The sequence below is a fragment of the Rhinopithecus roxellana genome, chromosome 8 (genome assembly GCF_007565055.1).
Source record: "Rhinopithecus roxellana isolate Shanxi Qingling chromosome 8, ASM756505v1, whole genome shotgun sequence".
NCBI classification, from domain to species: domain Eukaryota; kingdom Metazoa; phylum Chordata; class Mammalia; order Primates; family Cercopithecidae; genus Rhinopithecus; species Rhinopithecus roxellana.
This window is the reverse complement of record NC_044556.1, coordinates 25,465,897-25,486,939: the sequence shown is the minus strand read 5'-3', so window position 1 is coordinate 25,486,939 and position 21,043 is coordinate 25,465,897. Positions and strand designations below refer to the sequence as shown.

Sequence of the window (21,043 nt, the reverse complement as noted above, 5' to 3'; positions counted from 1 at the left end):
TTCTTAAGAAAAATACTTTTCACCAAAATCAGATTGATTAACAATTCAAAATCTCTGGATTACTAAAATGTTTTTCTAAAACATGAATCAATCCAAAAATGTTCTGTATAGTTTATCTAAGACAATCTGTGAATTCAACACACTGATTTGTATTTTAAATTATGACTACATGGAGGGCCTAGATTGATTAGAGACCAAAAGTTACAGTTCAGTCTAGTCCACCAGGAGAGCCACATAATGCAAATCAAAGTTCTTGGTAGCAATGTTGCAACTCATAAGTCCAGTTCATTTTTTGTTTGTTTGTTTGAACCTGCAGCTTGTTTCAAAACGTAGGAACTCAGAATGGCTTGATTTTTATTGGAGACTTCCACACAGTTGAAGCAGAATGACTTGATGTAACTGAATTCCCCATTAGGTTCAACTGGCCACCCCATGTAGATGAGGGCTTAATTTAAATTGCATGTTACCTATTAGTTCATTTAAGTGTATAGGATTTCAATTTCTTGATTTAAACCTTGTTGTTTCCTTAAGGATAGAGCCCATATACACATTCCTTGAACTTCTCACACTGGCTTCTTCCTCCCTAGTCTTTGGTCTAAAATCATTAATGGCTGTAGCAGTGACAGAATTTTAAAAGACCTTTATCTCGATAATTGTAATTCAGGAAGTCTTTATGATTTTCATTGGCATATGTACAATTTTGTATGGCATTGATATATGTATTTTCTTTTAAACCAAAAGTTTTATTTTTATCTTGAACCTATTATTATTTCATTTGTCATTTTAAAACTAAAAATTAATTCTGTATAACAATTTAGAAAGATCTTTTTATATACCTTCAATTTCTTTCTAGAAACCATTCTTAGTGGGTGAAGTCATTCTTAAAACCTATTCCCCATAAAAATGCTGAGAGCAGGTAGATTATATTTCATATTAAATCAGTTGAGCTATAAAAATCAAATTGGGTTTATAATGGAAATAAAAACTGACTTTACTATAGTCCAGCAACAGAGAGATCATTTCTTCATTTTTTCGGATCTCATTTCCTCAGAGAACATAGTTACTCTTAAATTTAAAAAAATACTTTTATTTTTGAAATGTTTTTCTGTTCATTAGGTACATTATAAAAATCCTTAGAAAGGAATAAAAACATAAATTAGAAAATGTCTTATTGACCTAATTGAACATCTTCAAATGGCAATAAGAATTTGCTGATTTTTTTAACACCTGTGTAGTAATGTTGCCCTTTAAGTGTCACTGGTTGATTTTTCAAAGCTGTGTTGCCATTTTATGTCCATTAGTATCAATTGGAATATGTGGCCAAATCCCTGTATACCACTTTGAAATTTTACCCCTTACTGTTAATGATAGTCTTCTAACAGTGGAGGTAGAAATAAATTATTTATCTACTTTGCTCAAATTTACTCTCTTGGGTCAACTAAATAAGGGGGAAAAAACAATATTTCTTTATTACTTCAAAGTAGTGTGTATGTAAAGAAGCCATTGGATTAATATGTATTGACTGTGTCAGTTATATTGTGCAGAGACAGCTGTGTGTCTATCAAAAAGTTTGTTATAGATTTCTTTAAAAATGCCTTCCTTTAAATTTTATTGTTATGTAGATTTTTTAGTATAACTAAAGATGCGTATATACATATGTGCGTTTTGTATTCTTACTATAAATTCTGTGCACTATTAGCCTTTTTATGGTTAAAACATAAAAACTGTGAGGAATCACTGATAGATAATATAGAATTAGAATCTTAATGTCCATTTTCTAATTTGCCCAACTTAACACTTTGTATTCAAAATGTCTGTTATGAATTTTGAAGTGTCAGTACTCAATATTCCTAACTAAGAAATACTATGGTAATATGTAGAGGAAGATGTTTTAGGTGTGGGAGCCACAAGTAGACATTTCCACAAATATTTTTGTGTTGAGTACAAAAGCATTAGTCGTGAAAAGGTTCAATTTTATCTGAAACAGATATGAACAGGATAAAAAGAAACCCACCTATATTTTATTTTATTTTATTTATTTTATTTTTTTTTTGAGACGGAGTCTTGCTCTTGTTGCCCAGGCTGGAGTGCAGTGGCGCGCGATCTCAGCTCACTGCAGCCTCTGCCTCCTGGGTTCCAGCAATTCTCCTGCCTCAGCCTCCCGGGTAGCTAGGATTACAGGTGCGTGCCACCACGTCCAGATAATTTTTGTATTTTTTAGTAGAGATGGGGCTTCACCATCTTGGCCAGGCTGGTCTCAAACTCCTGATCTCAGGTGATCCATCTGCCTTGGCCTCCCAAAGTGCTAGGATTACAGGTGTGAGCCACCACTCCCAGCCTCTTTTTTAGACTTTCTTTTTTAGAGCAGTTTAGGTTCACAGAAAAATTGAGAAGAAAGGACACAGATATTCAGTATATCCACGGCTCCAACACATGCATGACCTCCTTCATTATCAACATTCCCCACTAGAGTGATACATTTGTTACAATCGATGAACTTGCATTGACACATACAGCCTAATTACCCAAAGTCCAAACTTTACAATAGGTTTCACATTTGGTGTTGTGCATTCTACGCGTGTAACAGATACATTCTCTAAGTGGGTTTTTTTGTGTGTGTAAATGTATAACAACATGCATCCACCATTATAGTATATACAGTATTTTCACTGTCCTAAAAATCCTCTTTGCTCTGCCTGTTTATCCCTCCCGTTCACTCCTTACAACCACTGATATTTTCACTGTCTCCACAGTTTTTCCTTTTCCAGAATGTCATATCGTTGGAATCATGTGGTATCTAGCCCTTTCAGATTGAAAGCTTGTTTTTTTTAACTTTTTGTTTCTTTTCTTATTTAATTATTTTATTTTATTTTTTAAATTTAATTTTTTTTTTTTTTTGAAACGGAGTCTCGCTCTGTCGCCCAGGCTGGAGTGCAGTGGCCGGATCTCAGCTCACTGCAAGCTCCGTCTGCCGGGTTTACGCCATTCTCCTGCCTCAGCCTCCCGAGTAGCTGGGACTACAGGCGCCCGCCACCTCGCCCGGCTAGTTTTTTGTATTTTTTTAGTAGAGACGGGGTTTCACCATATTAGCCAGGATGGTCTCGATCTCCTGACCTCGTGATCCGCCCGTCTCGGCCTCCCAAAGTGCTGGGATTACAGGCTTGAGCCATTAATTTAATTTAAAGTTCTGGCCAGTTTTTAAAGGAAAGCTGTGTGTGATACCTCAGAGTAAGCACTCCAGTAAATACATATTGATGTTGCTTGACTAGTGGTGGCGGAGGTGATGACAAAGAACTCACCACATGAGGCTGAACCAGTTGTTTGGTTATGGTGTTTGTGGAGCCCTGGTTTAAGGCAATGTCATATTCTTGCATAAATTGAACTGTCTTTAGTTCAGAAAATGCTTAAAGGACCCCTGACTTATAAGGGAACACCAGGAATATCAAATTATATTCCTTTATTATGAAAGCATCAATGTACTCTGGGATGTTTAACATTTGAGAATTCAAAGTAGCTTTAGTACAATATATTCATTTAAAAAATAGCCCCAAAGTATTCCTTCCATCCATACAATTTTTATTACTATTAGGGAATAATATACTGGTAATGTCTGGCTAATTAAATATTTAAATACTAAATGCAAACACTCTAATTACTGGATTCTAGTAAATTCTCTTTAACTTAAAACTTTCTAATATGTGAAAAATTGAATTAGACTCCCTATTTTTTTTCAAATTATGGGAAGTACATATAAAAAGCAGCATGGAATCTGTAAGTTCATCAGCACCTTGCATTTTTTTACAGAGTCTATGTTCACAACAGCTGCTTAGTACTCTGCAGAAACATAACATAGCTGTATGTCTATTGATGCACTATATGTGATTGTTTTTCTTTTCAAAATCTGCTGTTCCTTGTTGTTTCTTGTTTGTTTGTTTTTGAGACAGAGTCTCACTCTGTCACCCAGGCTGGAGTGCAGTGGTGTGATCTCGGCTCACTGCAACCTCTGCCTCCTGGATTCAAGCAGTTCTCCTGCCTCAGCCTGCCAGCTAACTGGGATTACAGGCGCCTGCCACCACACCTGGCTAATTTTTGTTTTTGTATTTTTAGTAGTGATAGGATTTCGCCATGTTGGCCAGGCTGGTCTCAAACTCCTGACCTCAGGTGATCCACCCACCTCGGCCTCCCAGAGTGCTGGGATTACAGGTGTGAGCCACCAATGCTCAAATGTTCTATGCAGTCTTTTACACATTACTGTATATCAAAATGTAATATGCATATAATATGCATGCATAGAGAATTCTGTGTTTGCTACACCTACTTGGATAACATGTCTAAATTCAATATTAGTATCAAAGTCCTTAAAATTAAAAAAAAAATCCATTGACAAATTAACATGCCTTAAAACATAGCATTCATACACTACATATGTACATATCTTAAACAGAGATAAAGTAATTTGAAATTTGTCCGGTATGACACCGTCATCACATGATAGTAATAGAAGTAATATAAGACAGTATACTCAAGTGGTCAGTGTGCTAACCATTGATTATCCTGATTTTGTGTAGGGACAGCAATCAGACCTATTGCTTTGAGAGCTGTGACCTCCATTGCTCGTGCTCTGCCTGGATTTCCCATTTTGGCTACTGGTGGAATTGACTCTGCTGAAAGTGGTCTTCAGTTTCTCCATAGTGGTGCTTCAGTCCTCCAGGTAATCATTGTTTGTCTGTCCCTTTTAAAAGTCTCCATCTCACAAATACAATGTAAGTTATGTGACCAAAAAAAAAATAGATTCTTTTTTGGGCCTCTTGAAAAGGAGGACATTTGGGATCAAAATGGCAGCATGTATTAAGTTCCTCTGATGAGTTAAGAAGAGACCTGAGGTTTATTTCCTGTCCTGTTGAGGGCTTATGAACCCACTGTGTTTTTCTAATATATTTATTTGCCCATGTGTTTCTGAAATAAATGAGATCAGGTACCCAAATGCATACTGTCCTACTGGAAAAACAACACATGAGGAAATCTGGGTAAAAGTAAAATCTCAGTTGAAAAACAAAATGAAATCAAGGGCACGAAAATCTATGTCATTACCGAATTTGATCCTGAGTTTTCTGACAGCCAAAGAAGGAAATTATTGGCTTTATAACTTTTAAAATATTAAAATAAATTGGTTGTTCAGCTTCTTGTAGTACAAAGCTGAGGGAACTTCTTTCTTCCCTTGTCCTCTTAAAGGGATGCTGTGAGATGTAGTGAATTGTACTCTTAATAACACCCCTAAAATAATAAAAATTAGACTTTAACAATTATTCATATACTTTTTAAAAATAATGTTGCTCAACATGGGCTTAGTACTATTAGCACATTTTAGCATAAGAATTTCTCATTCAGGTTTTGTAGCCTGAATTGACCTACGGACAAAACTTTTTATATGACTAGACTGTGAACTCTCTGGTAATACTCCATTAATAATGACTTCTCACTACTTAGCATTGATGGTAATTGGAAAGCAGAAAGTTTAGCATCACATATTCTCTGGCAAAAGAGTCGAGTGTAAAGAGTTCATGTTGCTAATTTGACAATCAGAATTAACATTGTCCTATGAAATACCTACAATCTAAGGTGGAAATACTATGCATTAGAAAGCTAATGGAGGCAGACTTTTGCTTCCAAGAAGATGGAATAGATTTACTTTTCTCTATGCCTCCCACAATATACAACTAAAGACCCTTATATATGAAACTCATATAAGAAGACTGAAAGGTGGAGAGAAGGCAGATTGGCTAGGGATCTCAAGACCCAAGAAACAATACAGTGGTGGGTTACCTGGGACTTTTTTCATCACATATCTCACACTTGGAGCCAAAGAAGCCCAACAACCCAGAAACAACAATAGGCACAGACAAAAAGCCTGCTCTCTCTAACCAAAGAACCAGGAAAGGGGCAGCCTAGCAAGAGAGAAAACTTTTAGACATAAATCCTCTACTTCACCCAACACCACAGATAAATATTCCATCCCTACACCCATCCATGCAAGCAAAGGACAAGTAGAGATCTTAGATGTCCACCCTTGCCAAGCAGTCTCACATCCCCACTGGGGAAAAATGAGCCCTCACCCCCATCCCATGTCAGAAGCCTGGACTTCTCCCCTCACCGGAGAGTAATGAGGTGTCCCTCCTCCTCCCTTCTGCAGTAGTAGTAGAGGAGGTCTAGTAGAGACTCGGGACCTTCATCACCACCATGTGGTAATAAGGCCACTCTCCTTTCCTCCTTCTTACGGTGTCAGTGAAGGCCAACTAGGGAGCAGCAACAAGGCGTGCCTGCACCTCTCAGCCAGGGGTGTATCAGTGCAGGCTTACTGGAGAGCCAGAATTCTCACCTCCTTCCAGCAGTAACCAGAAGCCATGCCCCTCGGGTGTCCAAGAAAGCCAAGTAAGATACCTGGGCTTCTGTCTGGCATTAAGGAGGTGGCGTTCTCCACTTCCCCTGCCAGATTGACACCAAGGAAGGCTAGCAGAAACAGAAAGTTTAAGTAAGATCAAGCGTCTCTTAATATTATACCAAAATTGTCAAGATTTCAATTAAAAATTACTCATCATACCAAGACCCAGGAAAACCTCAAGCTGGATCTTAAAAAAGAATTGATAGATGCCCACATTAACATAACAGAGATACTATAATTATCTGGCAGAAATCTTAAAGCCTCCATTATAAAATTGCATTAAGCAACTACAAGTCTGACTGAAACAAATGAAACAACAGAAAGTCTCATCAAAGTAGTAGAAGATATACAGATGCAAATTTTGGACTTAAAAATGCAGTCACTTAAATACAAAACTCAATTGATGTGTTCAATAGTAAAATGAGAGAACATAAGAAAGAATCAGGGGGCCGGACGCGGTGGCTCACGCCTGTAATCCCAGCACTTTGGGAGGCCGAGGCGGGCGGATCACGAGGTCAGGAGATTAAGACCATCCTGGCAAACACGGTGAAGCCCCGTCTCTATTAAAAATACAAAAAATTAGCCGGGCTGGTGGCGGGCGCCTGTAGTCCGAGCTACTCCGAAGGCTGAGGCAGGAGAATGACGCGAACCCGGGAGGCGGAGCTTGCAATGAGCTGAGATGGCGCCACCACACTCCAGCCTGAGCGACAGAGCGAGACTCCGTCTCAAAAAAAAAAAAAAAAGATATTGATTCTTCCTATCCATGAGCATGGTATGTTCTTCCATTTGTTAGTGTCCTCTTTTATTTCACTGAGCAGTGGTTTGTAGTTCTCCTTGAAGAGGTCCTTTACATCCCTTGTAAGTTGGATTCCTAGGTATTTTATTCTCTTTGAAGCAATTGTGAATGGAAGTTCATTCATGATTTGGCTCTCTGTTTGTCTGTTACTGGTGTATAAGAATGCTTGTGATTTTTGCACATTAATTTTGTATCCTGAGACTTTGCTGAAGTTGCTTATCAGCTTAAGGAGATTTTGGGCTGAGACAATGGGGTTTTCTAAATATACAATCATGTCATCTGCAAACAGGGACAATTTGACTTCTTCTTTTCCTAACTGGATACCCTTGATTTCTTTCTCTTTCCTAATTGCCCTAGCCACAACTTCCAACACTATGTTGAATAGGAGTGGTGAGAGAGGGCATCCCTATCTTATGCCAGTTTTCAAAGGGAATTTTTCCAGTTTTTGCCCATTCAGTATGATATTAGCTGTGGGTTTGTCATAAATAGCTCTTATTATTTTGAGGTACGTTCCATCAATACCGAATTTATTGAGCGTTTTTAGCATAAAGGCTGTTGAATTTTGTTAAAAGCCTTCTTGCATCTATTGAGATAATCATGTGGTTCTTGTCTTTGGTTCTGTTTATATGCTGGATTATGTTTATTGATTTGCGAATGTTGAACCAGCCTTGCATCCCAGGGATGAAGCCCACTTGATCATGGTGAATAAGCTTTTTGATGTGCTGCTGAATCCGGTTTGCCAGTATTTTACTGAGGATTTTTGCATCAATGTTCATCAGGGATATTGGTCTAAAATTTTCTTTTTTGTGTTGTGTCTCTGCCAGGCTTTGGTATCAGGATGATGTTGGCCTCATAAAATGAGTTAGGGAGGATTCCCTCTTTTTCTATTGATTGGAATAGTTTCAGAAGGAATGGTACCAGCTCCTCCTTGTACCTCTGGTAGAATTCAGCTGTGAATCCATCTGGTCCTGGACTTTTTTGGTTGGTAGGCTATTAATTATTGCCTCAATTTCAGAGCCTGCTATTGGTCTATTCAGGGATTCAACTTCTTCCTGGTTTAGTCTTGGAAGAGTGTAAGTGTCCAGGAAATTATCCATTTCTTCTAGATTTTCTAGTTGATTTGCGTAGAGATGTTTATAGTATTATCTGATGGTAGTTTGTATTTCTGTGGGGTCGGTGGTGATATCCCCTTTATCATTTTTTATTGCGTCTATTTGATTCTTCTCTCTTTTCTTCTTTATTAGTCTTGCTAGCGGTCTGTCAATTTTGTTGATTTTTTCAAAAAACCAACTCCTGGATTCATTGATTTTTTGGAGGGTTTTTTGTGTCTCTGTCTCCTTCAGTTCTGCTCTGATCTTAGTTATTTCTTGCCTTCTGCTAGCTTTTGAATGTGTTTGCTCTTGCTTCTCCAGTTCTTTTAATTGTGATGTTAGAGTGTCAATTTTAGATCTTTCCAGCTTTCTCTTGTGGGCATTTAGTGCTATAAATTTCCTTCTACACACTGCTTTAAATGTGTCCCAGAGATTCTGGTATGTTGTATCTTTGTTCTCATTGGTTTCAAAGAACATCTTTATTTCTGCCTTCATTTCGTTATGTACCCAGTAGTCATTCAGGAGCAGGTTGTTCAGTTTCCATGTAGTTGAGCGGTTTTGATTGAGTTTCTTAGTCCTGAGTTCTAGTTTGATTGCACTGTGGTCTGAGAGAGAGTTTGTTATAATTTCTGTTCTTGTACATTTGCTAAGGAGTGCTTTACTTCCAATTATGACAGACTGGATTAAGAAAATGTGGCACATATACACCATGGAATATTATGCAGCCATAAAAAAGGATGAGTTTGCGTCCTTGTAGGGACACGGATGCAGCTGGAAACCATCATTCTTAGCAAACTATCACAAGAACAGAAAACCAAACACCGCATGTTCTCACTCATAGGTGGGAACTGAACAATGACATCACTTGGACTCAGGAAAGGGAACATCACACATCGGGGCCTATCATGGGGAGGGGGGAGGGGGAGGGATTGCATTGGGAGTTATACCTGATATAAATGATGAATTGATGGATGCTGACGAGTTGATGGGTGCAGCACACCAACATGGCACAAGTATACATATGTAACAAACCTGCACGTTATGCACATGTACCCTAGAACTTAAAGTATAATAAAATAAAAAAAGAAAAAAGAAAGAAAGAAAGAATCAGGAATCACGGAACTAGAAGACAGAGCAATAGAAATTGACCCATGTGAAAAACAGAGAAAAAGAAGACTGAAGAAAAGAATGAAAACAGCCCTCAGGGAACTGTGGGACTATAACAAAAGATGTAACATTAATGTCCTTAGAGTCCCAGAGGAGAGGTGAAAAAGGTAGGAAAGGGAAAAAAAAATGGCTGAAAATATTCCAATTTTTGCAAAAGACATAAACCTGCAGATTCAAGAAGTTAAGGTAAACTTCCAAAGAGGGCAGCTTCAGAGAAATCCATACCAAAATCCATCATAGTCAAATTTCTGAAAACTGAAGAAAAAGATAAAACCTCGACAGCAGCAAGAGAAAGGTGACACCTTACTTATTGGTGACAAACAATTCTAATGACAGTGGATTTCTCATCACAAGCCGCGGAGTCTGGAAGGAAGTGGGACATTTTTCAAATTCTAAAACAAGAACTGTCAGCTCAAAATCCTGTATCCTTCAGAAATAAACTGGAAATCAAGACATTCTCAGCTGAAGAAAAACAAACAGAGTGTATTGCCAGGAATCCTTAACTGAAAGAATGGCTAAAGGAAGCTTTTTCAGAAGAAAGGAAATGATAAAAGGCACCTTAGGATATCAAGAAGGAAGGAAGAATATGGAGCAGTGTCTTCAAAAAGAATCTGGAAGATAAGAGTATCCAGGCTTGAATATCACCTGAATTTATTTTCATGAACGTGTAAAAATGCTTGGGCTGAAGGATACAATTGAGTTATGAGTGGATTTCAGAAGAGACTCTTGCTCATGCTCAGGTGTGACCATGGGCAAGTCATGCATGGAAGTAAAGATTATTGGCTGTCTACCATGTGCTGCTAGTAACTGCTGCTACATACTGTATTTCCACAACCTATTTGAGAGTGAAATTTTTAAATATATATTTTTTAATTGACATCAACTAAGGATTGGTGGATAAAAGTGGTGGATATGGCTTGGCTCTGTGTCCCCACCCAAATCTAACCTTGAATTGTAATAATTTGCACATATTGTGGGAGGGACCTGGTGGGAGGCAGTTGAATTATGGGGTCAGGTCTTTCCTGTGCTTTCCTGATAGTGAATAAGCCTCATAAGATCTGGTGGTTTTATAAAGGGGAGTTTCCCTGCAGATGCTCTCTTGCCTGCCACCATGTAAGACGAGACTTTGCTCCCCATTTGTCTTCCACGTTATTGTGAGGCCTCCCCAGCCATGTGGAACTGTGAGTCAATTAGACCTCTTTCCTTTACAAATTACCCAGTCTCGTGTATGTCTTTATTTAGCAGCATGAGAACAGACTGAAGTCACATGACTAGCAATGGAGCCAGAATTCCCATCTAGAGTTTCACAGCCACAAAACAAATACTCTTCCAACTAGACACATGGCCTGTCTTCCCTCACAGAATCTGTAAGACGAAAATATTAGTAATACACAAGTCTTCCATGCCCACTCAAAGCTTACTTGTTCAGACTGTAGCTTACCTCTTAGAGTCAAGATGCTCTGAAGAGAAGAAATGTGCAATCATAGAAAACTAAAGGAGAGTTGTATGTCCTGCGTGTAGATGTGTACTCAGGATGCAGAGCCTCATATGTAAATTTACATAGAGTACCATGTGTCCTCATAGAAATGAATGGTGAGATAATTACTGAAATGTCAGCTTCTACTTAGGCTCCCCTTAAATGGAAAATCAGAAACTCACTGACTATGCACATGAAGCCTGTTGTATTCTGTACATGAAAGGACCCTGGAACTGGAACTGCAAGAACCAGTGAGACAGTTCTGGGGCAAGACCTTTGCCGTCTCTCTTTTGTGGGCCATGTTATTTCTTCTTCAGAAGATACTTAAATTCTGTCCACTCTTATTCTCTCCATGACTTACTCTTGCCTCCTCTGAGCTTCTTTCACATAGCTGTCATGACCCTTTGACCCACTCCACATTGTAGCCTTTTAGCTCTCATTTCTCTGTGACATGTCTCACTAGCTTACTGTCTGTTGACTTGGATTTCTTTTTTTTAACTTTTATTTTAAGTTCAGGGTATGTGGGCAGGTTTGCTACATAGGTAAACTTGTAGCATGGGATTTGTTGTAGAGATTATTTTATCACCCAAGTATTAAGCCTAGTACCCATTAGTTATTTTTCTTGATCCTCTCCCTCTTCCCATCCTTCACCCTCTGATAGGCCTCAGTATGTCATTCCCCTCTATGTGTTCATGTGTTCTCATCATTTAGCTTCCACTTCTAAGTGAGAATATGCAGCATTTGGTTGTCTGTTCCTGTATAACTTTGCTAAGGATAATGGCCTCCAGCTCCCTCCTGCAAATGACACGATCTCGTTGTTGTTTATGGCTGAATAGTATTCCATGGTGTGCATGTACCATATTTTCTTTATGCAGTCTATCATTGATGGGCATTTAGGTTGCTTCCGTGTCTTTGCTATTGTGAATGGTGCTGCAATGAACATACGTATACATGTGTCTTTATAATGGAATGATTTATATTCTTTTGGGTATAGCTCAGACTGCTAAGAGAGGATATCTGTTTGCCTAAATTTATCTTTTTATGCCAGGCCCCATCATAAGCCATTGGTTACACCATATATTGACTGCTTGGTGTGTAGCAGAAACATAGTAAATTTTGGTTGAATGAATTTGTTAAATGAATGTGCTTGGTTATGGGTGTTTTGTTTTGTTTTGTTCTGTTTTTACCAGAATTGTGAAGAGGGGATAAAAGGATTCACATGGTATAAAAAATCATTACCTCTTTAGCTCTAGCTGGGAATAGCCCAGAGACTTTCTAGCTATTAAAATATTGGTTCACAAATGATTTTGTTAAAAATGTAAAGTTTCACACATAGGCTTTTACTTCAGAAATGAAGAGGAAATCAAGACATTTTCAGCTAAAAAACACCTAAGAGAATTTATTGCCTGGAGAACTGGCAATCTAATGTAGAAATTTAAAGATTATTTATCAGCTCTGCCATTAGCTTGAGTCAAATTTTTAACTCAGCCAGAACATGTTTTTTAACCAATATTAGCTAAAATATGAACTAAAATCAGTATTAAGATATATATACTTAGAATGGTCATAAGGTGGGAAATATTCGAATTTATTGTTTTAGTTTGGTAGTTCAATGGAGGGTAGAGAATATGTATTTCCATCTTTCTTCCATTCTAACTGAATTTCACTTCATTCCACTCCCTAATCTTGGTTAACCTAACCTTTCATTCAGTATACTTTTAAGCTGTTGAATATTATTAGAGAAATTAATGTAACTCTGCAGTTGGGCTTACTCCAAATACACAGTGCTTAATGTCTGCTGGGGCTTGGGTACTAGTCAGTATTTCTTTTTATTCGTCTATTTTTTTTTTTTAACTTCCTATCAAATTCTTTGGGTTTTGTTTTCGTTTTTGTGTGTTGGTTGTTTGTTTGTTTCTTTTGAGACAGAGTCTCGTACTGTCGCCCAAGCTGGAGTGCAGTGGTGCAATCTCAGCTCACTGCAAGCTCCGCCTCCTGGGTTCACACCATTCTCCTGCCTCAGCCTCCCGAGTAGCTGGGACCACAGGCGCCCGCCATCACGCCCGGCTAGTTTTGTTTGTTTGTTTGTTGTATTTTTAGTAGAGACGGGGTTTCATCGTGTTAGCCAGGATGGTCTCGATCTCCTGACCTTGTGATCTGCCCGCCTCGGCCTCCCAAAGTGCTGGGATTACAGGCATGAGCCACCGCGCCCAGCCTCAAATTCTTTCTTGCAGTTAGTTCAAATCTTTTTCATATAGCTCAAAGCCCTTAGCCTCTCGATCGTCATCCTCCCATTTCTCTCATATCATCTATTCATTGGCTCTCATTGCCCAACCCAGTTCTGTTCTCTGGTTTTACAATATTTATTAAATCCACCTTTCTAATGATTTCTATTCTCAAGTGAAGTGTGTACCAACAAAATGAATTCTTTATAGCAGATATGACCAGACAAATGAAATTTATTTAAATACCTAGGTTATGGTGCTGATACACTGGAGTATAGAAATAGAAGTCCTGTAATAGGTATAGAAATAGCAATATAAATAAATATTTTGACTCTGTTTTTTCTCATACACTATCCATCATGTGTATAGACTATGTAGGTAAGTGAGTGCACTACTAAAATTAAGATTTACACTCAAAGTAGTAATTTCAAAATCTTATGTAGATAAGTGAGTTCCCTACTAAAATAAAGATTTACACTCAAATTAGTAATTTCAAAATCTGTTCCAAATGAATCTCTGTTTGTAAATTAAGCCATATGACTGACATTAAGAAGAGTAATGACATTTCAAGAATGGAAAGCTAATTTTTTTCATAAGTTGTATAAGTGTGATAGAGCATGCCTTCCTTATTGCTTTATATACATCACAGAGAATAATTCATGCATTCGTTTTTTAATAAATATGTATTGAGACCCTACTATATACTTAGCATTGTTGTAGAAGTTTGGAATATTTCTGTAAATTAAAAAAAAAAAGTCTGTTACCTTATTGGGCTTACACTCTTGTGAGCGGAGACAGAAAAATATACAATAAATGGTAAATATAAGTGTATGATATTTAACATAAGATGATAAGTGCTGTGGGATAAAACAGACTTCATTGTAAAGATATTATTTTTATTAAAAATTGATGGTTGTCTGTAATCCCAGCACTTTGGGAGACTGAGGCGGGCAGATCCAGAGGTCATGAGATCGAGACCATCCTGGCTAACACGGTGAAACACCGTCTCTACTAAAAGTACAAAAAATTAGCCGGGCGTGGTGGTGGGTGCCTGTAGTCCCAGCTACTCTGGAGGCTGAGGCAGGAGAAGGGCGTGAACCCAGGAGGCGGAGCTTGCAGTGAGCCAAGATCGCGCCACTGTAGTTCAGCCTGGGCGACAGAGCGAGACTCCGTCCCAAAAAAAAAAAAAAAATTGATAGTTGTGAATCCTAGAAAATTTTTATTGAAGAAAAAACCTAGGTTACAGCATCACTTGCTTAAATTTTTGCTAATTGAGGAATTAAATGTAAGTTCACAAAATACTGTATATCACCTCATAATTTTTAATTTCATTTATTTATTTTCATATGTATAATCAAACTGAACCTTATTCTTACTTGATATGCCAAAATACATTTTGCATGTCAACATAATTCTGTATATAGTACTACCTTCAGTGGTCACATATTATCCCATATTATAAATGCACTGAAATTTATTTATAAAATCCATTGTTTGGGTTCTTCTTCACCACTGGTGTAAACAGTGCTGAGAAAACCAAGTTGCATTTATCGCTAATTATTTAATAATATATTTTAGTATAATGTAATTGATCAGTAAAGGGCATATACTTTTTTTAAAACTCTTTAAAATTTTTGTGGGTACGTAGTAAGTGTACATATTTATAGGTTACATGAGATATTTTAATATAGGCATGCAATGCATAGTAATCACATCAGCTAAATAGGGTCCACCTCACAGTTTATAAACTGAAATGTCTTTTAGGGTTTCAGATTACATTTTTGGGGGCAATTATTGCTCTTCCTTTTTTTTTTTTTTTTTTTTTTTTTTGAGATAGAATCTCGCTGTGTCCCCAGCTGGAGTGCAGTGGCACAATCTCGGCTCACTGCAATCTCCGCCTCCCGAGTTCAACCCATTCTCCTGTCTCAACCTCTGGAGTAGAGCTGGGATCACAAGTGCGTGCCACTACACCCAGCTAATTTTTGTATTTTTAGTAGAGACGGGGTTTCACCATGTCGGCTAGAATGGTCTCGATCTCCTGACCTTGTGATCCACCCGCTCAACCTCCCAAAGGGTTGGGATTACAGGTGTGAGCCACCATGCCCAGCCCAATTATTGCTTTTCAAACCAAAATTTGCTTCAAATTTTTTTGAGCGAATTTTCTTAGAACGTATCGTTTCTCAGTGGCACTGTTTATTTCTATGATCTTATTCTATAATGTGCTTTGACAAGATGTTAACATTTCCATGGTAAAGTATCCAATCATCTTACCTTAAAAAATGCTTCAGTTTTTTTTTTTTTTTTTTTTTTTTTTTATGAAAAATACCGTTAGAATGTTTGGAGAGATTTTATTGAATATTTTGAATTAATTCTTCCAGTTCTTGAACATGGGATATCTTATCACTTATTTGTGCTTTCTTCAATTTCTGTAATCCATGTTTTATAATTTTCAGTGTACAGGTCTTTCACCTCCTTGGTTAAATTTATCCCTAAGTGTTTATTTTTATGCTACTATAAGTGAGATTCATTCTTTGATTTCTTTTTTGGGTAATTTTTTGTTAATTTATAGAAATGCCACTAATTTTTGCATGTGAATTTTGTATCCTGCAGCGTTATTTAATACATTTATTCTGACTGTTCTGGTTTTTGGTGGAGATGTTAGAGTTTCCTACATATAATATCATGGTATCTACAGAGACTATTTAACTTTTCCTTTCTGATTTGGATGCTTTTATTTCTTTTTCTTCCTAATTAGTCTGGCTAGGACTTTCAGTATTATGTGGAGTAAAAATGAGGAGAGTGGACATCCTTATCTTGTTCTTGGTATTAGAAGAAAAAAAACTTCTCACTATTGAGTATGATGTTAGCTGCATGCTTGTGATATATGGCCTTTAGTGTGCTGAGGCACATTCCCGGTATATCTAGTTTTTTGAGAGTTTTTATTAAGAAAGGATGTTCAATTGTATCTGATCCTTTTTCTGTATCTATTAAAAGTATCATATGGTTTTTGTGCTTCATTCTGTTAATGTGGTGTTACGGTATTTGTTGGTTTGCATAGGTTGTATCATTTTCGCATCCCTAAGATGACTGTCACTTGATCATGGTGAATGATTCTTTTAATGTGCTGTTGAATTCAGTTTGTTATTACTTCGGTGGAGATTTTTGCACCCATGTTTATCAGAGATACCGCCTATACTTTTTTTTCCTGTAGTACCCTTTTCTGGGTTTGGCTTCAGTGTAATACTGGGCTCAACTGAAACTCAAACTCAAAATGAATTAAAGACCATAAGACCTGAAATCATAAAACTCCTAAAGAAAATACGGGGGAAAAGCTCCTAGACACTGGCCTTGGCTGTGATTTTTTGAATAGGACACAAAAGGACTTGCAGCAAAAGCAAAAATAAACAAGTAGGACTACATCAAACTGAAAACTTCTGTACAAAAAAGGAAACAATCAATAAGATGAAAAGGCTTCCTATGGATTTGGGAAAATATTTTCAAGCCATATATCTTTTAAGGGGTTAATATTTAAAATATATAAGGAGCTCTCACAATTCAAAAGCAAAAAAACAAATAACCTAATTTTAAAATGCTTTACTCAGGATCTTTGGAGAAAAAAATGTGAAATCATAGAAAAATGAATGAGAGTTATGTGTCCTGAGTGTAGACGTTAATATTCTTTGAGTAAAGAACTTGAGTAAATATATTTGAGTAAAGAACCTGAGTAAATAATGAACCAAAGGAGACATAAATGGCACAGGTATTTGAATAGATGCCTAACATCACTGATCTTCAGGAAAATGCAAATCAAAACTACAATTACACCTGTTAGAATAACTATTATCAAACAAGATAAAAGATAACAAGTGTTGATGAGGGTATAAAGAAAGGGCAACTTTTGTTCATTGTTGGAGGAAATGTAAATTGGTGCAGCCATTATGGAAAACAATATGGAGGTTCTTCAAAAAATTAAAAATAGAACTACGATGTGACCTAGCAATCCCTCTTCTGGGTAAATCCCCAAAGGAAATGAAATCAGCATTGTGTGTGTGTGTGTGTGTGTGTGTGTGTGTGTGTGTGTGTGTGTGTGTATTTATGTATATATATATCTGTACTCCCATATTCTTTGCAGTACTATTCACAATAGCCAAGATATGGAAGCAATCTAAAGTATCTATCAGTAGATGAATGGATAAAGAAATTGTAGTATACATACACAATGGAGTTTTGTTCAGCTGTCAAACAGAAGATCCTGCCATTTGTGTCAAAATAAATGAACCTAGAGAATACTATACCAAATGAAATAAGCCAAACACAGAAAGGAAAATGGTGTATGATCTCTCCTATATGTGGAATCTGAAAAAAAAGTTGAATACTTAGAGAGCGGAACTGTGGTTATCATATGTGGGGGCATGAAGTAGGAAGGTTACAAAGAGATGCAGTTCAAGGCTACAAAGTTGCAGTCATGTCAGATGAGTGAGTCTGGAGATCGAAAGCACAACATAAGGAATCTAGTTAATAATATTGTATTATATATTGGATATTTGCTAAGAGAGTAGATTTTAGACACTCTTACCACCAAAAGAAAAGTTACTGTGTGAAATGAGAGATGTGTTAATTGACTTGACTGTAGTGATCATTTGACTGTGTATATGTATAACAAAACATCATGCGGTACACTTAAATCTATATAATTGTAAAATGGATGAAATGTTTCAATGAATGCTGAATATAAAAACTAAGGAATTAGCTAGAGAGTAATCTGGGTACTCCAGATCATTTTCCTAGTACAACTTTGGAGTGAAAATGAGTATTACAACAGAACCAGATGTAACACTGTGGCCTAGAAATGAGATCGAAAACCGATTACAGGCTTGCGTTACTGGGTAACTGCTCTTATAAGTTCTTCAGACAACCCAACTGACTTCTAATTTATTTAAGTGAACTTCAGTGTCTTTGAACTCCCTGATTTTTTTAATCTTATTTGACAGGCTTTCATTACTTAGAATATGCAAATTGGAAATATGAAAAGGACAGATGAAAATTATCAGTAAATTTCAGGTACTGATATTTATAAAAACCTTCCCGTTAAATTATATTCTCAAACTATTCATAAACTCTTGAGGTCTTGAAATCTTTTTGAGGGCTACTCTGAAAAAGAGCAGTTTGCTTCTGACTGCCAATTATTTATTCATGAAGAGAAAAATAAATAACTAGTAATTCACCTTCAGAACAGTTTGAAAGGAGAACTTTAATAAATTAACACTGGCTTTTTTACATTTTGGTTTTATTGTTAGTCCCAGATCTTATCTTCCCGACGAGTCCTGTATCCTCTTTCTAGTATTTAAGTACTAGACTCCAATTTCTGTTGAAAAACTGTTTAGGGATTTGTATTACAACCAAAGCTCAGACTGAGTCAGTTGCTTTCAGTGATAGGTTTCATTATAAAATGTTCACCTTCCTCTATAGATAAGAAATGTAAGTACTATATGACTTTTTTCACTGAATGACTATAGGTTTCTAAAATTTAATTTAATGATATTGCCGTTACAATTCATTACCTTAAGGACTTTGATTCAGAATGTCAAAAATTATAGGAAACCATCAGTTAATTCACAAACAATTATGACCTGTGCCTTCATTGAGATTGTATGGGTGGGTGTGTGTGTGTGTGTGTGTGTGTTTAATTCTATTTTTTCTTTATGGGTTTGTCACTAAAGTTAATAGAAAATCCTGAAATATAACAGAAAGATGAAGCATAGTGGGCATTTGCTGTGGAAAGTCATGATCACATGACAGACACTCGCTGGACTCAGATAACCAAATCAGTTTTTAACAATAATCAAAGCTGCTCTGATAGAGCTAGTTCAAGCTAAGTGGAATTTTTTAATGTGATGAGGAAATGTATTATTTTATTAAAATTAGAGAAAAAGAAGTAATTGAAGCAGCACGATGACGCTGTTTCCACATGAGTGCAGATGGATGCATTACCCATATGATCTCTTGGTCATAATATACACAGAGACTTCACTGCTTCAACTTTACTGACGGGTGTCTTTAGGTGATAAAAATTTTGCATCCTATAGTACAGATTTTCATTGAGTAGATGGAAAATATTTATTCAATAACTTCTAATTTTTTATTTCATAGTCATTCAATTTCAGGCCAGAGGATAATAAATGGTAGTAAAAATAGTTGACAACTTTCAAAATTATTTGAAATGGCATCAGAACTATTTCACGTAACTGGTTAAAAGGGAAATATTTTTTCTTTCCATTATGCGATTTCTTGTGTCATGGCTTTAATGAATGTTTCACTTACAACTTTAAGAACAATATGTAAGTAGATATTTTTAAAAATAGAAACTCAATAGTCTCACAATCATATATAAGAAAAAATGCTTTTAGTTTATCCTTTCAATGATGTTCTAATTGCTGTGTCAATTATCACATTATTTTAAATTACTTTAATGGAAGGTTATTTTCAAGAGGTTTTCATTTTTAAAAAGCATCTTGATTCTAGTGCAACAAATGTTGTTTATAAGCAAAGAGAATAAATTAAATGGAAACTTAACTACGTCTTTGAGTGACTACACATTCTCCACTTGATAGAAAGATTAATATCTAGATTCAAGAGAAATTAATTGAAACTGAAGCTAATATTTTTGAAAGACACTCTTTACTTTAGAAAAAAATATAATAGTATTGCACAATGACTATTTCAAGTTAGAGAATAATCATGAGTTAGCTCAGATGTTTGCAGGCATATAGCTACAGAAAATTCCTGACCCTATATAAATGTCCTTGCCTAAATTTTTTATTGTCCCTGACAAATCCTTTATATTGTCCGTTCCTATTTCAATTGTATGTAGAGATGTGGCTAAATAACGGTCTGACTTCTTTTTCAAAGAGTCTTCATATGCTTGACCAAAGTCTTAAACTACTATTTTTATTCTTCATTTTAAAAGAAAATCTCAGTTGTTTAGATATTCTTATTTCACATATTATTTTCTAAACATTGTATATCTTTGTTCCTTTCCTTTACTTCTGGTTTATCAGTGTCACTTGAAATGACTTGTGATTGGACAGGTATCTGATTTTTTAATAACTGTGGCTTAACTTGTTCATCCAAATGACTATTAAAAATAGTTATTTGGGGAGGTAATGTGGTAACTACTTTTTATACATTGGGAATGGATTTCATTTCCCATTTTAAAAAGCTAAAGAGAGCCAAGATGAATGATCAAAGTTGGTTGTTCAGTGAATTAGGTATCCAAAGTCATGAGTCTTTTTTTTCTGTTAGTTCACAAATTGATTTTAATTACTAGTTTACAGGGAAATGTTCCAAAATTGTTCTGAGCAGTGCCAACATATTCCCAGGTGATTATTTTGAAAAGACCACTTAATTTTGATGTATATAATTTGATATTTGTTTTAAAATTTCCTCAATGTTTTACAGACTCTGGTACTAAGTTAGACATCAAGAAATCCTAGACTGCATAGGGAATTTGGAGAGCTCTTAGACCATAGCAAAATGTATTATAAAGGATATTAATGATCTAATGAACATTACCTTCTATTTTTTCAAAAAGCCTTTTCCATATGTTCATTTATATAATTCTTACAAAGCTATGTGTATATCAATAAGCATTTTTAACCCCATTTATAGATTTGCATATTCACAGTTTGTAATTTCCTTAAGTTTATCAGTTGACTTTCCAGTAGGACTAGAAACCATGTTACCTGATTTCTATTCTATAGTTTGTCTCTACATCCCCCACCCTTCCTGTACTATACTCAAGAAATGTGCTAGCAAAATGAAAGAGGAATTCAACCTAAAAAACATGTGAAA

The 21,043-nt window shown here is 36.3% G+C and overlaps 1 protein-coding gene across 4 annotated transcripts in view; it reads left to right on the top strand.

Annotated features, from left to right (window-relative positions):
* DPYD (dihydropyrimidine dehydrogenase) overlaps window positions 1–21,043 on the top strand; it is a 902,287-nt gene that overhangs the window by 722,583 nt on the left and 158,661 nt on the right. For all 4 annotated transcript variants that reach the window (XM_030935823.1, XM_030935822.1, XM_030935821.1 and 1 more), the window contains one exon: window positions 4,569–4,711. In XM_030935823.1, the coding sequence (XP_030791683.1) occupies window positions 4,569–4,711 (143 nt within the window). The remainder of the gene's footprint in view (window positions 1–4,568; window positions 4,712–21,043) is intronic.